Source organism: Lipophrys pholis (assembly GCF_963383615.2).
Source record: "Lipophrys pholis genome assembly, chromosome: 8".
Taxonomy (NCBI): domain Eukaryota; kingdom Metazoa; phylum Chordata; class Actinopteri; order Blenniiformes; family Blenniidae; genus Lipophrys; species Lipophrys pholis.
The window spans coordinates 28,655,260-28,674,883 of record NC_137630.1 but is presented as its reverse complement, the minus strand read 5'-3'; the positions used below and the strand labels follow the sequence as shown (position 1 = coordinate 28,674,883).

The following is a 19,624-nucleotide window of genomic DNA, read 5'->3' as shown; positions in this document are numbered from 1 at the left end:
CCCTTAAAAATGTGTTCCTCTCCCCCTAATTAGATGCACACTGCTGAGGAATTAAGATGTCCACCTGGAGAGAGGGAGACAGCAGCTGGAGCCATAAATTACCAGCCTAAGATGGAGCCAACACCTCCCCATGCCCACCCACTTACTGCCTGAACAATAACCACCGACTGGCAGCAGGAAGAAAATCAACAGCTAATGACATAGAATTAGACCCTACTTACACCACATATAACTTTTCACATGTATAATATGTGAAAATCATCCCCAGGAAAATTGGCTCAGATCATATTATAACAATTATTCTGCAGTCCTGGCAGTATAAAATAGTTGCATATTTAAAAACATGTCTGGGCTGCAAAAGCCACTTGAAGGAGTCGCTCGGCGAGTTGGAGGAAACACGGTCAAGCCAAGAGCGGGAGAGATTGTATCTCGTCTCTGAAATGTGGCGCAGATGGTTTGGTCAGCTCAGTGTAAAGACTTCCAACTGCCTGAAAGTAACAGATATTACCATCAGTACATCTACACTTCATGATGTAACATCCATCCAGTCATCCGTCCGTCCGTCCATTCATCCAACCAACCATCCATCCATCTGTCCGTCCATCATCGAACCATCCGTCCAGCCCTTCATCACCCATCCCTCTGTCTCTCCATCATCCAACCATCTATCCCTCCATCATCCAACTGGCCACCCATCAATCCGTCCATCCAACCCTCCATCATCCATTCAGCATCCCCCTGTCCCTCCATCCCACCATCCATCCGTCCCCCCATCATTCAATCGTCCATCCATTTGTCCATCCCTCTGTCCGTCCATCCGTCCATTCGTTTGTCTGTCCATCATCCAGCTGTACATCCATCCAGCCCTCCATCATCCATGCATCATCCATCTGTCCCTCCATCCATCCATCCATCCATCCATCCATCCGTCCGTCCGTCCATCCATCCAGCTGGAATGTATCCCGGCTGACTTTAAGTGATTGTCTGGATCCACCCATCACAGGACCAGCACTCAGACACTGTTCCCACACGTGGTGAGACAGATGTACTTCAGAATGACTGAACAAACATGGCAGCCCCACTGGCACGATGCACTGCAGATACGTAGCACCTTTGGTGAAAAAGTTCTTGGTTCTGTCAGAGTCTTTCTCTGAGAAGTTGGCATGTTTTCCCAGTTGCTTTTTGCAGGTAGTCGGATGTCCTCCCACAGTGCAAACACATGCAGATTAACTTGTTCACTCTGAATTGGTCGTAGGTTTTGAATGTGTGGGTGGGTGATTGTCTTTCCTAATCCCATGATAGACTGGCAACCTGGCCCTACGCCTCTCAACCAAAATGAGCTGAGATTAGCTCCAGGACCCTCTCTGGGATAGAGTGGATTAAAAAATAAGGGATGGATGGACATGGCAGCAGCATCCGTTCACTGCAAGAAATCTGCTTGGCACACTGCCCAGTATGTGGAACTTTTTACTTAATGCTGAAATCCACAATTAAGTCAGACATGTTTACACGTTCAGATGTCCTATAGCACACTATCCAGGGAATTATATTGATATGATGCAAAGCAAGCAGAACTTTACCCTTTCTGTTCAGTGTGGTCATGAAGAAGAAATGTTTTAACAAGAAGCCGTCTTCAAGTTAATAAAGCTCAGCAAACAGCGAGGCACAAAAACCAAGACCAAGATATTTTTAGTGAAACCACTCTGGACAGAAAAAGACTAACACCATCAGATACAAGCGAATAACACTCGAACAGACAAACCTGTCTGTGCCAAAGACTTGTTTACATGACAACATTTCAAGTGAAAATTGTATCGTTTTTTGCATTTTCTCTGCAGAAAAGTTTGACGTTTACATGGCAACATTTTGAAAGCAATGTCTGTTTACCCAGAAACAGCGGTAATCCTAAAAATTATGTAGTTTTCGTGTTGAACCACTAGTGGGTGCTGTTGTTTTCATATTATAATGAAACCATGCACACTTGTGTGCAGAGAACAATAATATACTCACTAAAAATGGCGAGGACGCAGACATTCTTCTGGACAGAAGACCATGTTGGATTGTTATTCCGAGTGACTCTCCACTATAGAACTACCAAGTCCTGAGAGAATATGGAGTCGTGACACTCTGGAGGAAAACATTGTTGTTATTTTCCATCTAAACACGCATGTGCGAACGTTTTTCCTACAAATGCGCAGTAGCAGCGTTTCTGCCGTCAACTTGGAGACGGAGCTCAATTAGTTTTCAGAACGTCTTGCTTTCGTCCATCTATATGATGATGGCGTTGGATTGTTCTCAAAAAGCTGAGTTTTCAGTGGCTCTGTTGGCGTATAAACTGACCCTCAAGACGCAACGAAAGTTGTGCGTTTTCACTTGAAAATGTTGCGTCAAAACTTGCATTTTAATGTATCAGCTTTCAATAAACCAGTTTACATTTAAAAAAACAAAACAAAAAAACAAACATTATATGCCTACGTGTGACATTATAATACATGTAAGTCTAAAATGTTCCATCCATCTGATTTTATAACACCTTTTTTCCAATTTGACTTTACAGGAGCCGATCCCAGCTAACCATGTGCTGAGGCAGGTACAGCTGAAACACGGCACTAACGCACCCATCAATCTACATAAACTGCAAGAATTATAAGTCTATAAACTTTAACTTTCTGATATTTACATAATAAAAACGGTAAACTTTTCTTAAATATCAATAAAATGCCAAACACTAATCAAAGATGTATTTTCTCAGATGTCGGATTCCAACTGGAATACTTGAAGTGTTTATGTTGTTGATTTTTGTTGTGTTTATAAGTACTGGTCTTCTGTCTGCCTTTCATACTGCTTATTCTAACGACCGATACCTATAACATGAGCCACGGCAGCAGTTTCTGAGTAGGTTGCATGAGTAGGATCAGTCATCAGGATGGTCAGCGGCTTAAAAAAAACAAACCCTGCTGTGCTCTGAACTGCTTTTAACCTGCACAGCAGGGCGAGGAGGGAGGTGTGCTGAGGCCGTTCCCACCGCAATCAGAGATCACGGTGGGCTGCAGCTTCATGTTGACCTGGAAACCAACCAAGAGCAGATGTCTTCATGGTATGTCACATCACTGCCAGCACAGCCCAATTAAAACCGCTTCAGCATGGTGAGCTGCCTCGAAGATGGCTGGAGGAGGCAGGAACTACATCTATCAATTTGTGCAGCTCTGGTCAGTGTAAGACAGATAGCTATTTGTTCTCAGATGAGGGTTTGGGGTTAGCGGGAAGAATCATTGTGGCTCCGACTCCCCACTTCTCTCTTTAACTGTATGGTATACGGCTCCTTTTGAGAGCTTTCTGCTCTGCCGTTTGAAATAAACTCCTCTCACCTCTGGGCTACAACACAGGTCTCGCTCAGGAGCACAAACCTACTCTCCACTCCAATTCAATAACTACCATTGTATTGCCTATAAATCATAATTTAGCTACGGATAAGGAATGATATTAAAGGTATGAGTGAGTTCTCAGAGTGCGGTAATGGAGCCCGAGTGGAGCAGTGGGTGGTTTCCTATTACCTCCCATGTGAGATAATGTGCCAGCGATATGTCAGCTGAAATAGCCGTTCAGTCACAAAGAAATGGTGATAGAATATCGTAATCGTTGGGTCAAATTCAGTAAGAGACACACAAAACACGCAGTCTTTCATCCACCTGTTCATTTTCCATTTGAGCAAAAGGTCACAGTGGAGAATTGCAGCTTAAAGTAACCTTGAAATTAAGTTTCTGCCTTCAAGGAGGAAATTAGGAATAACAACAACAGCAGCAAATAGAATATGACTCAATGTGCTGACCACATATTTTAATAACACCAGCAAATATAAAGTGGAGAAGAGCTGAATACTCTGACGACGAGAGTGCTGGCTTCTCAGAGGGGAGTCCAATCCAGAGAATATCATCACATCCAGGCTGAGGGAGTCTTATTTACTGTTTGCTGCATTCAGGAACAGCCTGTTCCCCCCCATAAAAATGCATTTCCATTACGGACAAAAACAACACAAAATTGAAACTGTCTGGGTTACTTTGCTGATTTTATTTGATTCTTTATGCCGGCACAGAGCAGAATGAGGAGGTAAATAATCCAGTCTGAAAGGAAGAGACTGAAGGCCAGCACAGTTTTAATAGCCTGTATACTAAACAGACCACCGCCTGAACACTTTCAGAATATAATTAGAGGTGAAACTAGTTGGTTGCCTGCTGGAAAAAATAATTGGCAGCAATGTTTATGATCCAATATCAATACAAGCTTTGCCACAGAAATTTAAATACAGTGCTTGGGATTTCTGACTGATCTTGAAATATTTAAAAATCCCTCCTTAGTTCATCACACACACGCACACACGCACACACTCATGGTCATAGCACAGAAGAGACAAAATTACCTCCAATGGACGTTTTTAGGGCTTTAAAAGGAAACCAGAGTAACAAGAGCAGGAGAGACTTATAGTTTGGGCTGTTTCAGAACACCATGGACCCTTTTCTAGTGAAGCTGCTATCGGTTTAGACTGCTGGGAGACCTGCAATGAGCTTCATTTCTCTCTCTCTCTCTCTCTCTCTCTCTCTCTCTCTCTCTCTCTCTCTCTCTCTCTCTCTCTCTCTCTCTCTCTCTCTCTCTCTCTCTCTCTCTCTCTCGTTATAGAAATTGAATTTAATAAAATAGAATACAGCTCACGGCCCACCAGGGGGTCCAATCAAGCCCGCAGGTAATTACCAAGTTTGTGGAACAAGTTAAAGTGTAAGTAAGCCCACTTCATGTAAAATACTTTTCGACTTTTGCACCATGAATATTCAATATTTTCAGACATTGAACGTTGTGCAATAACATATGAATCTGCAGCTTCAGGACAAAAGAGTTTCATGCGAGGCTCATGCATTTACAAGGCTGAGGGATAAATTAGGGATAAATTAACCTTCCTTCATTAACATCTCAAACTGTACTTTGTATGGTGTGGAGAGTTAGTTCAGGTTGTCAGGACTTTCACACAGATGTTAAATTGTTTGTCATCATGAAATAAGTTTCACCCATAACAACAGTATGAGAATTCCATATACCTGTGAGAAAATGTTTTCTGCCTTTGTAGATCCCCTGCGATGTGAAGCTGTAATGCACTAATGTGTAAATGTTGAACAGTATTGTAGAAATTGCACTTATGTATATGTTTTGCAAAGAGATTGTTCAATAAATGTGAACATCTTCAGAAGGTAGTTCTATTTGGTTGGAAAAACTCCCAAAAGAAATGAGTTTAAATTACCATTATTTATAGTTTTAGAGTTTAACACCCTGGAGTTAGAGGAAAACCATGCATGCAAAGGGAGAACATGCAAACTTCACTGACCACAGCCGGACTGCGAACCACTACACCACCGTGCAGGATTATATAGCAGATTTTACTACTTTAAAAAAATCACAGTGGTTCCAGTGCCGTGAAGCTGCTCTGCTGAAAACCTGTATTGTGCTTTATTGCCTGAATAAACAACCTTTATGTTAAATTGCCTCTTAATGAGAAATGAACTTGCAGAAATTCTCAGATTGAAGCCATATTATTGCACATATGGAACACCTTCGCCTGGTATGAGTTCAGCTCTATATATGGTAAATCTCACAGGGTGAAGGCTGAATCAAAGAGTTCATCTGATGCAAATAAAACGGGCGTTATGTCTGCAGGTGCTGCCAAGAGACATGAAGCATCTCAGCAGTGAGAGGCAGTCCCTGGTTGATGTCTGCCGTTTAGCATCGAAGTGAAACGCGAACACAATGCTCAGTTTGACTGACTTGTCATGCAGTAAAAAATGAATGTAGCTGGTAGTGTCACCTGCTCTCATATTAATTCCTACAATGACAAATGCTCTATTTGCTGCTGCTGCGCACCCTGCAAGCATTTTATTCACACCTGCAGTCCAATCTCAGTGGCTGGAGGAGAAGAGGAAGAGAGGATATGTGAGCGGTAGGAGACGATCAGGAGGCGGGAGGCAACTTTAAAGAGATGTGAAAGAAGAGGAGTGAAAGGGAAGGAAAGCTGGCAGGTGGGAGAAAGTGGAGGGAGCAGTGACTGCAGCGGGGAGTGAAGGAAATTAGAGAGCACAGAGGTGGAGGAAGGAGCAGAGCGAGGAGGAGAGCCAGCGGGAGAGTAAGGAGGGGAAGACAGAGAACCCATCGGGAAGCACTCTCCTGAGTCACGCCTGAGCATCTGGACGTGGGCCTTTGTAATCCTGACTCCCCGCACTGTGGCCTTATGGGATCCCGACAAAGAGACGGTGATGACTGACTGCTCCTCAGATAGAGGGGATAAAAGAGGGAAGTGTTTCTCATTGTGAAGTCACTCTGTTTCTGATCGAAGCTCTGTTCTGACTGAGACTATGCAGCGGACGAATTAGATCAAAGGTAGCCGCGCTCTACTTTCTTGTGACGCTCAAAAGCTTCATAAGTGCCGAAAATCCTCCAAAATATTTAACATGTGTCAGCACAACGAGCCAATGTTGACGTGTTTCCAGTGCTTTTAATGAGTGTGGAAACCTACCAGTTTTAATGATGAAAAAGACTCTTTGATTCGCAAAACAACAGCTCCATTTTCTGGAAATAATATATATATGTATATATATATATATATATATTCTTTCATTTGGGTTTGGCAGCTTTTCTGCCCTCTCTCCAGTCATCACAGATGTTTTCTGACGACTGTGCTCAGGCTTATCCCTCTTACTCCTGCTCACACTTATTTATCCACTCAGAAGACACACTAACACTTGCATTGTCACATGGATGCATGCACGTACGTGTGTGTGTGTGTGTGTGTGTACGTACACAGAAACAGAAATAGCTGTAGACTGCGAGCAAAAAGATAACAGCCTCTGCTGCTGTGTGGGTGTGACACAGCTCAGCTTCATCTCCCCTTCCTCTCTGCGACAGTCTGGGGAAAAAGGGACTGAGAGAAATCTCTACAAAGTGCAGAAAGCAGTGGCTCATCTTGTTGTCCGTCCCTCCCTGCTGAAAGTCTTGCTCTGTGCCTCTGATGTTAGCCATGCTGCGCTCTGAGCCGCATTGTCTTTGAGGAGCTGCGGAAAGCAGGCGCACTCAGCGTTTCTGCACATTAAAGTGGAAGTGAAATGAGGAAAAATGGGTTTTCTCTGAGCTGCGAGGTTTTAAAAAAAAAAAAAAAAAAAAAAAACACAAAGAAAAGCTCACCGTTTTTGCCTCCAGGAAAAGTCTTGCGTCAAGTCAAGCGCTCTGTCGAGTTGGCAAGACCAGTGCGGTCGCCCGAAATGTGATGCTTCACTGGGGCTGTGAGGACTCCTGCATCATGGATGAGTGTTTCTCTAAAACCCCCGAAACCTGGGAAATATATTCGCTGCAGATCAAACCTGCTGTTCTGCCAAAACAAAACCGCTTTGCAATAATTTCAGAGTTAGATCGGTGGTGGTGGAGTTCAGCGGGTGCTGTCCGTGGTGCTGAAAGGCCACCGACGTAATCGGCTTGTTTAATGCAGTGAGTGGGGGGGGGGGGGGTACTACTACTCTACACTTAACAAACTTGAACTATACATTCTGTGTTTTATCTAACAAGTATTTGAGGTTGATGGTAAAATACTTTGTCTTGTTTGGTTTATTTGGACTTCCTGATGTTTTCATAGAGGATTAAAATAGCATGGCTCTGTTGTGTTACAGGTTACAAGGTTAACAGGTTACGAACTAGAAGATCTTCAAGCTTGGTTACCTTTGTGGTACGTCTAGATCAGGGGTGTCAAAGTCATTGTAGTTCAGGGGCCACATGCAGTCCAATTTCATCTTGAGCGGACCGGTAAAACATTGTCATAATGTCCTTTGTTGAGTTGATGATGAAATATTCTCACAAAACTAAATAATTACCACTACAAATTACTATAATTTCAACATAAAGCCAATTTTATTTAAACTTTTGGTTGAAAATATGGTGAAATGTCAAAGAAAAAAACTTTACATTATGCATGTTTTTACAAACTCACTAAGTCAGCATGGCTTTGAGGCCATGAGAATAGAATAGAATAGAATAGAATAGAAATACCTTTTTAATCCTTGTCGGAAATACTTGATATCATCTTGATATCATCTTGGCATCACAGATATCTCAGCTCGGGTCTCACTGTTGTGTTGTGTCTGCTACTCTTTGAAATGTGTTAAAAAAAAATCAATATTTTATTTAAAATTTTTAGCATTTGCTTGGTGGTTTGACGGCCAGATTGGAATCTTTTCTGGGCCGGTTTGACACCCCTGGTCAAGATACAGATTTGTCACTAATTTATCATTTAGTGCGTGATTTGCTATATGTATTTCCCTTCTGATTAATCTTTTTCTTCAACCACAGAAGAGAAAAACATTCATCTCCCCGCATTGTGACCAAAGCCACTTCACCAGCAGACCAAACCAAAAAACCGCAAATAAACGATTATGCTGACAGAACACAGATAAAACAGGAGCACACATCTGAAAGGTTTTGCTCTTTAGCGTGATAGTCACTCCAGGTTCTTTATCCTCTCACTCTGTCATATTTGCACGCGGAATCCAGAAGTATTTCCACTCGGGTGCACTGAAGTTCACCTTGACAAATGCATTCATGATCACAATAACCGGCACCACCGGCTTCAAGGCACAGGGACACGGCTCAGTTTCACAAACTAAACCAAAAACTGTCGCAGTCTTCACTTCGTGCTCAAGTACAGCTTGTGCTGCTCAGCGTGGTGACAGCTCAATAACTGGATTTGAACATGCTGGGCGGAAAAAAAATGAGAAAGTGAGAATACATTTTTAAAAGGTTTATACAGATTCACATGCTGTTCTTATGTGGAAACAGTGATGAACAAACCGAGATTAACTGGCAAGGCCTGTTTTTATAAAAAAAAAAAGATCAGAAAAAGTATTAAGTAGACTTAACTATGTAGGGAGAATTTGTACTTTTCAAATTATGTAATGATTCTTCATTTCTGTTTACTAAGATAGAAAGGTTTTTCTGAACCATCAGGAGTGAAACTGCATCCTGAGCTTTGACAGGATAACCTCAAACAATAGAGTCGCTGTCTAGGACTACAATTATAAAATAATCCAGCTCCCCGGTGTGGTGGGATGAATCCTTAGAATTGAAAAAAATACTGCAGATGAGCAAAGGCGTGTTGTATGAAATAAATCTAATAATGGGGAAAGATGAAACGGGGGGGAAACAAGAACAAAACATGAATCAATGGAGCCGTTGTTACATTCAGTCTTCAAGCAAAAAGAAGTTATGAACAAGACGTTTTGTCCTCTTCAAGGACTTTACGGTGCAGCGTTGAGTCTGCGGGCCACAATCTGGGACTCGCTGTGATTTACTGCTTCGGTACTTAAAAAAGAGGTTCGGTGTGCTCGCCTGTCATGTGCATTAACTTTGTTTTATTTGTAACTCTTGAGGGGAACTGATCCTCAGTCCCGGCTAACACTCCAAGAATAAAGGAGGAGCACTTTCTGTTGCGGAGCAATAAATTACCCAGCTGCATCTTGCTCTTCTTTTTTGTGCAACACTTGAGCAAAAGAGAAGAAAAAGACGCATTGATTCTGAGTGAGTGTTGTTGATATGCACCTGGCACAGGAACTATTTCAGTCAGCACGACTGTAATCTATCAGATACGTCGAGGAAGAACCGAAGACTTAAACATTTTTTTTTTTATAAAAATTAGATCAGCCCTCTTAATGGAAATATTGGTTTGAATGGAGACTTGAGCATACTTCACAATCCGTGGCGTTCTCTCAGCAGTTTTACTCCTGGTAAGAGGGCTCGGCCTTGCAGGTGGCGCTGGCCTCATGATTTCCACTTTGAAGTAATGGCGTGTGTGAGGAATCCATTACTTTAGCCCTAATACCCTGCTGTGATGTTTGTGGGGGTATGTGACACTCCATTTCCTTTCATTTCCTGGCTTCACTGCCAGACTGTCATAGTCTCTGTGTGTGATGGGGGGAAAAAAGAGAAAGAGGGAAAGAAAATACCCCCCCCCTTGAATCCCCCACACACCCCTACACACACACACACATGCAATGCCACAAAATGAATCATATTTTAGGCACAAACATGTTTTCTGTTTTTACAGGAACTCAATCCAAATATAGCATGCAGGGGGAAAAAAGAGGCAAGTTTGTGTTAAATATTCAGAAGTTTTGATGCAAATTCAGTCTCGGGCGTTGTCTCGTCCTGATTACAATTCAGCGAGTCTCGGGAGGACGACAGTGCGTCCCCCTCGCTGCCAAGACAGATTACAAATGGCTATTATCCAAACTGTCATCTGAGTGCACTGAAACAATCCATCCACGTTCTCCTTCTGTCCTCAAATTTGATTTCTCGGCTTCCCCACCGGGCCCCTAGAGGTGCAGCTCACGTTGACATCTGTCCACGTGTCCAAGTGTCTTCGGTGTGCAAACACTTCACCTGGCTCCTGTCCACTGTGTGTGTCTGTGTGTGTGTGTGTGTGTGTGTGTGTGTGTGTGTGTGTGTGCATGAATGGGTGAATGTGACGGATTGTTGGGAGTGTTCTAACTTTTGTTCGACGAGCTTCATTAATTTTTTTCATTTTTTAATTCCTTGAGCATCTTAATCTCAGAGTGCTCTTTTATGTTACATTTCTCGCTCATTTCAGGAATTTCACTCGGCAAACAATTGAATAATTTGGAAAATAATAAGGAGATTACACCATAACAATAATTAGGAGCTACACTTCTGTATTAATTAGTCGAGAAAAGCTCCACCTCGAGCAGCTACGACGGTAAAATCGCTCCCCGCACATGATTACGGCAGTAATTATAATCCAATGATGCAACACATCCCACAAGATAAAAAATTCAATAGTTGCTGTTCTTCTTCTCTCTGCCGCTCCAAACACAATAAAGATTACACTCATGTGAAGATTCTCAAGTTTAATGTTACGTTTTCTGTCTCTTTCTTTCATAGATTGTGTAGTAAAGCGTCATATTGACCTGATCTGAGCTGGATGAAGCAGGACAGCAGAATGCAACACAGGCAGAAGGTACAACACAGTCATCTCACAGTGATTAACACATTAAAGTCCAACGGACTGACAGGAACAACTCCACCATGAATAATGGCCGTGAGGAGAAACTCCTGTTTGTCAGACAGAACCAGGCTGGAGGTAGAGGCAGTCTGCTTCTACTGGCTGCCTCCACCTCCAGCCTGGTTCTGCCTGACAAACTGGAGGTGGAGGTGGAGGCAGCCAGTGGAGGCAGTCTGCTTCTACCGGCTGGTTTAATCCAGAGGGCTGCAACCTTCACCATCAAAAGACGGACTATTGCACCCCAGCCCCCCACAAAATCCTTTTCTCATGGATCCTCAGAGCATGATTAACCTTCAATCAGAAGATAACCCATCAGATATGCCTATCTACATTTTATTTGAGTTTTTAATCTATCCATCTTCAGGTTATTCAGGGCTTGAGACATAGAAATGATTTTCAACAGAAATATGCCACATGTCGAACTGCCCCTTCAACATTTCCTTATCTTTCTTAATTTCTTTATCGTACCAAATCCTCATTTACACAAACAACTTCTGGTTGAAATGGCAGTTCTCCTAGTCCGAGATTATGGTCATGTAATCTACAGATATGCCTCAAAGACTCGCCTTCACAAGATGGATGCTGTTCACTTTGCTGCGATCCGCTTTGTGCCTGGAGCTCCAGTCAACGTTCTCCATTGCTGCCTGTTTTCCTGCCAAACTCAACTGATAGACAAACTCGCCGTTGGTAAAAACTCATAGTCCCTTCTCAATATTCTCAACACAAATCTCGACCTACGTTCTCGAAAATTCGCTCCTAATTTCAGTTTTCTGCTGCAAATGACTGGAATCATCTGCAATCATCTTTCACAAATACTATAAAACCAATAATGAAGGATCACTGCACTTTTATTGATTCAACACTGCAAACACCCCTTTCTTTCTTTTAAGAGTGCGTCACACTCTTTTATTGCATGTATGCATGTACACTATTTATTTCTCTGTGTTTCTCGCGGCCTCTTGTCCAGGTCGTCACAATGGTAAAAATGTGGTTCCCTCATGAAAAAGGTCAAGAATGGCGGGTTTAACGTGTTCGCAGTCACAGTCATGGGAGTGTTTTTACTGTGTGTCATAAGCATCAGCCTGCCTCGGATCCTGAGCAGCTCCTCCAACACGCCGATCATTCACCCTGTACGACTCCCGGCGGCAGCCTCACAACCCTCCGATGGCGACTTTATGGCGTCACAGTGCGGCGCCTGTGATTTCTGATCTCCACACCGAGACCACTTCTCGCGCGGGCCGTTCGGAGCTCAAGGCTAATGGGCCGTGCTGTGAGGGGCAGGTCCAGAGAAAATGTTTATACACCCGGACCAGTTGTGCTTCTTTTATATGGCTCACTTTGCTGCTGCGCAGTAACCTGCGCCGTCACGTTGTTATCTTGTTCCTTGTCCATCTTGTGTCAGTTTGGCGCACTCTGCTCTACTGGGGTTTTTTTTTTTTTTGGTCCCTCGGGGTTCAGGTGATGCTTCATTAGTGGATGGTGGGTGTTGGAGCGGCAGGAATCACGCCGCGCTGCAGACTACCTGAAAGGGCGGACAGCAGGCGCTGCTCTGTAGTCCGGGCATGCGGCACGCCTCAGTGTTGGATTCCTACAATAACCTGCTCTCTGTCCCCGTCTGAATCTGGGTTCAGGTACTTCATCCAGGATGTAGGCATCATCAAGAATCAAAGAAACACAATTATACACAGTGTCATGTGCAGGGGAATGTTTTTAACACCTGTTCCAGACTGAAACAAGGTTAATAAGAATAAAATACAAATTAAAACACACGAGAGAAACATATGTACAATATAAGCTGAGTAAATAGATCATATTATAGGACAATGTAAATGGGTTTACCTTAACTGTGAGGAGTAAAGTGCAATATTGTGTTCAAATTAGATCTTATTATAGTTAAGAGATTAATAAACCAAAAATAATCCAAGCCGAATTTAAAAAAGTAAAAGGCATCTGATTATTCTTTTTTATAACAAACTACTGCCACCTTAAGGAAGAGAAACGGTACTGCAACAGAAAATATAAACCTCGGAGCTTTTTACCAGATTTTAACTATGTGCCTTTGAGCGAGACATAAAAAGAAATATTGGTGAAAAAGTGCAATTTATTTAAGAAAGGATTCACAAACAATCTTGTTTTAGCATCCATGGTACAGTTACAGACTTTATATCCTTTTCTCATTATCCACAAGATTTCAATAAATCACTTACGTAGCGAACTCTTCTGATTTCCTTTAGAAAATTCAACACAGTATACACTCGATGAAACAGACAGGTAGTACGTGATTATATGAATAAAATACTTCCATGATGTATTTTCCAATGAAAATGCACAGTACTGACACACAAGCTAGGAGTGTCCAACAGGTGAGACTTAAGACATGTAGGGTCCTTTTACACTTTATTTGACACATATTCATGAGAACGGTTCACCTCAGAAAGAGATCCAAACACCACAGCCCAGACATAAATATTCACTCAGGCAAATATAGTCACCAGATTAGATCAAATCCACCTGCAAACTCACTTCGGCTGGAAATGAAACGAGAAGTTAGAAAAATGTCACTTCTGTCTCTTGAGGACGCTGAAAGTTTTATATGCTGCTCTGAAACACGAAGGACTGACAAACACCGACAGACGTTGTAAAATAACTGAAAAGATGAAATATTCCCAGGGGTTTGTGCTTTGTGCTTGTTTTACAAAATGATGACTCATATTTAACATTACACACCAGCCGCCTCAAACGTTAAAATTCACACACTCTGACACACAATACACACTATAATGGTATAAGACAATACTTTTTTTGGTAGAATTGTACTCTTCCTCTAAAGAAAGTAGATGCAGTAATGTGGTTTGAAGCAGAAACAAATATTATAGTGCCACCTTGAGGACAACCAATGGTACTTGTTGCACCTCCTGTGTTCTTAATCAACACTGAATAGTTCAGATCTTTAACTGTTGGGGAAACATGAACATCAATCAGACATTAATTTGTCTGGAGCTGCAGACTGACGAAGAAATAACGCCACTACGTGGTTTTAATAATAAACCGATGATAATACCACGTGTCCTACATACTCCTTTACAACTAAAAGCTTCAAAATCGTCCGGAAGAATCTCATCACAGCTTCCAATCAGAAAAAAACTGAAACCAGATTCCTAAAATTCGCCATAGAAACTTCACAAATGTTACAAAAAAGGCCAAACGTTTGAATCATAAAGGTTATTTAGGCAAGCAGCGAAACAAACTTGATTGAATTGAAGTGTTCTGTTAGATAATTATGACTTCAACTCACTTCACTGGAAAAAAAACTCTAATGACTCATTTCAGGCGGTCAAGGCAAACAAGCTGTTCCTCCAACATTCATCAACTGAAACTCGGCTGAAAAGTAAACAGAGACATAAGGCCAATAACTTAATGTACTAACAGACATGAGCAAAACCAATCGCAGATTCAGAAAACAAAGAGCAACTCACAGACTTCTTCTCGGTCTCCAGCACAGTTCACATGTAGAGGTCGACTCCACCAGGCAGAAAAACTAGTATCATTTTGGTTTGATTTGGCAAACAAGCAAGAGTGGAGGAAAGTAAACTAAATATGAATACAATTTTTAATACGATTAAGTTGCTTCTTGCAGATCGTAACGTACAATGATAATGTAAACACACAAAGCTTTCTAAAAGAAGACGATGTCACAGGTCTTCTGAGGGATGAGCGGATACTGCTGCACGAGGCTCCTGGGCAGAAGGCCGCGGGGATTCATGTCCTCCGTCGAGAAAACGAGATTCTCCAAAAGGCAGATTTCAAGCTCCTCTAAAGAATCGTGCTGTCGCTCAGTGAAGGAGCCGGACGAAGCGCCGGACTCCTCGCTGGTGTAGTTCTGATCGGTCCCACTGTGCCGACTCGTGTTTTCCCCGTCTGACATGGTGCGGTGGCGGCGTGCTCGTCTGTGTCCGTTCTGGTGACTGTTCCTCATGTTGTCATCACTTTCAAAAGAAGAGTTGTTGCGGGCGAATTGACCGAACGGCAGCGGCTCTTCCGATACTGCTTCGTCTGACACAGTTCGGATAACACTGAGGTTCCGCGCGTCTCCAGCTTCTTTTCGGTTTCTGCTTGGAGAAATGTTTTGGCTGAAGTCCACCAGGATGCAGTCCGAGTCGGCCTCGCTACTTCCTGTCTCCATCTCCTCCTCGGACTGTAGCAGACGGTCTGCCTTCACGGCGTCTTGACTGGATCTCCGAACAGGAGAGTCAAAGATCACTCCTTTGGGAGACAGACGCTGGATGTGTCTGCGGTGGAGGTTTGCGTACGCCGATGAGCAGAGCTGCTGCTCAGGCTGACCCAGCATGTAGTTTCTGACCGACTCGGGCACCAGCACTTCGTGGCGCTTTCTGCTGGGGAGTAAAGCAGCGAGGCCGCCGGGCAGACGGTTCGCTAACAGAGGCACCACGGAGGCGGGTCTGAGTGCCGAGACAAAATCCTCCAGCTCCTGGTAGGACGAGTGGTCGGAGTAGGGCACGACGTAGACGTTGGGGTGGAAGGAGACCAGCGGCCTGCTGGTGGGGAGGATGGCCAGAGTGGGCTGTTCCGTGTTCCACTCGCGCAGAGCAGCATAACAAATCTCAGACTGGCTGACGGCGCGGATGCGACCGGCCCCGGACTCGGTCGTAAAGACGTCGGGCAGCTCCAGAGCTTTGAGGGTTTCCATCCTCTGCACGCTCACCTCCACCCAGGTTTTAAACTCCAGCGCCAGCTCCAACAGCAGAGACTCCTTGCCCAGCGTATACAGACCTGCAAGATGGAGAGAATCTGTGTCAACAAATGAAAGAGCTATCCAGCAGTACGATCACCCTGAACAAAGTTCACCTGTCTGTTAGCGAGCACCTCCAGCAGATCAGGAGCAATACTATCATCAATTTAATGTCAGGTTTCTGGCATTTGCGCAAAATTTGTTTGTTCTTTTTAAGCTCAGTGATAAATTCTCCTATCTTCTTCTTCACCTCCAGCTCACAGGCTGGATTCAGTTCAATTTTATGACACCAAATTCCACAGTCACTTTTACAGAGAAAAACCAGCAACTCCACATGAGCCAAGTAGAGGAGACGATAGCAAGGAAAACCTCCCCTTTAACAGGAAGAACTAAAGTTGGAGGTGGAGACTTTTCTGGTTGGGGTTAGAAAATAGGAGACAAAAGGGATGGGGCAGACCAGCAGATTGTGAGGAGGGATTCAAATCGTGGTGACGCAGAGTATACAGTATAAATTTTTACAAAACCAAATGATTACTATGGAAAATGATTACAATCTGAACATGTAGTCAAGTTTTTATGCAGTGTTGTGCTATGTCACCTACTCTTAAGAATCTTTTTTTTTTTAAATTAATGTTTGATTTGTAATTATTACAATTCACTTGGTGGTTTTGCGGTCCGGATTGGAGCGTGAATCTTATCTCATTATATGCAAGTATCCTAATCTCTTCTTATTTCTCAAATTAAATATACATAAAGTAAATTCCTTACATACTCAACAGACCTGTCAAAAAGCTTTCCCTATTCTGATTATGTTGCAGTAATGTGTAAAGTTGTGTAACAGAATTTTGTTTACCTCACATCTGTTGCTCAGATGTGTGAGCAGTAACGTAAAATAGGAGAAATATGCTGTGAAATACAAGCTTTTGACGTTCACCTATGACAACAGCATGTTTGGGATGGCTGCGAATGATCTCTTTGATCTGCTGTGTGGCTCGCTGCCTGGAGGGCAGCGTGCGGTTGGGGTCACAGTTGGTGTCATCCAGGTACAGCACATCGATGGTGGCGTTGGTCTGAAAACACGGCTCGCGCAGCATTGAGGGCGTGTATCTGAAGTCGCCTGAAATGATCAAAACATCAATGCCAAACGTTATTTTAATAGAACTATTCTCAGATATAGATTGGAAGAAAAAGACAAACTGACCCGTATATAGGATCGTGCCAAAGTAGCCTTCAAACAGGAACATTACTGCTCCTGGACAATGGTTGGCATCTAATAGTGTGACCGTGAGTCTCTCCTTTCCAATGTCATCCAGCGGGAGCAGGTGGGGTTCGCCTGGCTCCAGGGGGTGGATCCAGTTCTCTTTCACCTATGTGGTGATTGAAATAATCACAAGGAGTACATGGATATCACATCTACTTCAGCTCACACCAAAATTCCAAGGAGGTGCCTTCAAAATGCAATTCGCTTATTATAAACCGCAACTTCAAACGAAGAGTATTTAATTTCTCAGATGGTTTAAGAGAATGGTGGGAACTTTTTTCTTGAGTATTGCTCAGTTCTTATGGTAGTACACATGAGACGCTGCTATTTTAAATGACATGGCATCTTAAATAAAACTGAATCAAAGTGTAAAACAATTATAATACATTGTAAGTACAGATACATAAACTGTTACGTGCAATTGTTTTGCCTGTTTACTGGGCATACACATTAGAAATGTAATAACAGGGATGGAGGGAGGAATAGATAAATAGATGGATGGATGTTTCGTAACTTTTGTGAGTCTTAATTCAACATCTGCTGTTATTAGCAGCTGCGACGGACGCTCGACGAAGCCGGTCACCAGTCGACAGGGGCACCAGATGACCCGAAACACCGGTCCTCACCTGCAGCTTGAGCCGGAGCAGAGAGGCGGTGATCGGGGAGCAGTAGATTGGCCTGTCGCTCCAGGTGGAGCTCAGTCCCACTGTGTGGTCGCTGTGCATGTGGGAGAGGAAGAAGAGTCGAGCCCCCGCACATCTGCGGACCTGCCAGAAGTCCACAGCCAGCGGGGTGTGCGGGATCACCTTCCCACAGGACATGCTGATCGACTGGGATCAGCAGCTGCTCTTCTGAACGTTTAGAAATGAGTTTAAAAAGCCTGGCAGCAGCCTCGGGGATTCTTAAGAGCCACCCAGTCGTTACGTTTGAATTGTTTGAACAGAAACAGAGGCAGTGACGTTCTTCTCGCTGCCCGCCATTTCTGTTTTTGATATGCTTCTCCTTCTTCTGTGCGCTTTGAAGATGCAGTCCGAGGGAGCCTGTGCCACACTGCCCCCTGCAGGACACTGTGTGGTAGAGCATATAATCGTCTGAAGACAAACTCAGTGCAACTAATTTTCTTAAAGCGCCACATGAGAAATTCAAATTACCACTACTATTGAGGGCTGAGGCATGAGTTAAAATGAGTTTTGCTCAATAGCAATAATCTCTTGATTTCTCAGAGTCCCTGTCTTTGTCTGGATATCATAATTGGTTTTTTTGTTTTTTTTAAATTTCAAGTTTGGTAAATAAAAACTATATTTTTTTCCATAAACTATTTTTCCCCACTATGAAACACCAATTTTGTGAGGGAACAATTGCTTGCTCTCCAAGCTGAGGTGCTAGACACAATAATAATGACCAATAACAAATGGAAATGTGACCATTATAGATGTAACAAGGGCAAACATTACAGTAAATACAATCTTATTCAGGATTTCCCAGTGACACGCCGAGGGCCAGTCAGCCAGAGCTAAAGGGCCACATATGGTTCCCAGGCCTTATGATGCCGAGATTTGCTCTAAAGACCAATTTAACCCACTAAAAAAGTTGCAGTCCCATGTTCTGGATTGTATTGAGAGAAAAAAACGGTACAAATGCGTCAATTTAAAAGCACTCTTACAACATGTTTCAGTTTTTCAGAACCACCAGTTCTCTCATTTGCAGTCATAAATGTGAATTGAATAGAAAATCAAAACACCCTGTCTGAACCAAGGGTTTGAATGTGTGAACCTCTGAGTCTGCAGCTCTGCAGGTTTCTTTCTGTTAAAAGGGAATTTCTGGGAAGGTTGTAGAGTTTGTCTGTGTTTTCTCTCTCGCCATCACCCATATTCAATTGGCGTTGACACCAGTCCCCACGTCCCTCGTTTGGCTAAAGATACGGATGATGGATGGAGGGATCTGATGTAATCCATCCTCTCAGCAAACATCATCTGCTCTGTCTTGTATGTGTCTTTCAGATATATTGCTTTCACACCCAAATGATTTTTGATAGGATAACGCTTTGCATATTGACTCCACAGAGACTCTGACATGTTTGTGAACAGTGGCGACACTTTAAAGAGTCAGAAACACTTGACACTTTAATTACAAAGTGAAAGTTTTAGTCACAATCTCTGTTTTTTTTTGTGAATGAAGAAATTTCTATTTGTTTTAACCAGTTCTACCTATCGGGTGATAATGACCATCACTTGCATATCAAGGTAAACAAGGAGACTCATAATTGTCAACTGAAACAGAAATGATCGCATAATACTAAAACAATTGCACCTAAAATCAGCTGAAGAACTCAAAGTGTGCAGCAAAGGTCAAAAACAGAGTGTGGAAGACAGTTTTGGGTCACAAATTATAAATTCAGTACTGCAACAAAACAGCATCAGAAAGGTTTCCTGTGGGCAAAGACTTAAAAGCAAACTGAGGTTTCAGGATTCAAGCTGTGATTAAAAAAAGAAAAGAAGAGAAAAACAGTGAAACA

General features: G+C 42.9%; 1 protein-coding gene across 1 annotated transcript; it reads right to left on the bottom strand.

The window, feature by feature from the left end:
- Positions 1-13,183: 13,183 nt before the first annotated feature.
- On the bottom strand, positions 13,184-18,121 carry dclre1b (DNA cross-link repair 1B). The gene is made up of 4 exons (XM_080470428.1): positions 17,736-18,121; positions 17,050-17,215; positions 16,783-16,965; positions 13,184-15,889 (listed from the first exon to the last, which is right to left on the bottom strand). The coding sequence occupies exons 1-4, from the start codon at positions 17,928-17,930 to the stop codon at positions 14,775-14,777; spliced, it is 1,659 nt and encodes a 552-aa protein (XP_080326554.1). The 5' UTR covers positions 17,931-18,121; the 3' UTR covers positions 13,184-14,774.
- Positions 18,122-19,624: the final 1,503 nt, after the last annotated feature.

Excerpts from the sequence above, each read along its gene's own strand:
- dclre1b (XM_080470428.1), bottom strand. The coding sequence starts at position 17,930 with ATGTCCTGTGGGAAGGTGATCCCGCACACCCCGCTGGCTGTGGACTTC. Across the intron at positions 17,216-17,735 it reads TGCTCCGGCTCAAGCTGCAG|GTGAAAGAGAACTGGATCCA; the intron begins GTGAGGACCGGT and ends ATCACCACATAG. Across the intron at positions 16,966-17,049 it reads TGGCACGATCCTATATACGG|GCGACTTCAGATACACGCCC; the intron begins GTCAGTTTGTCT and ends TGATCATTTCAG.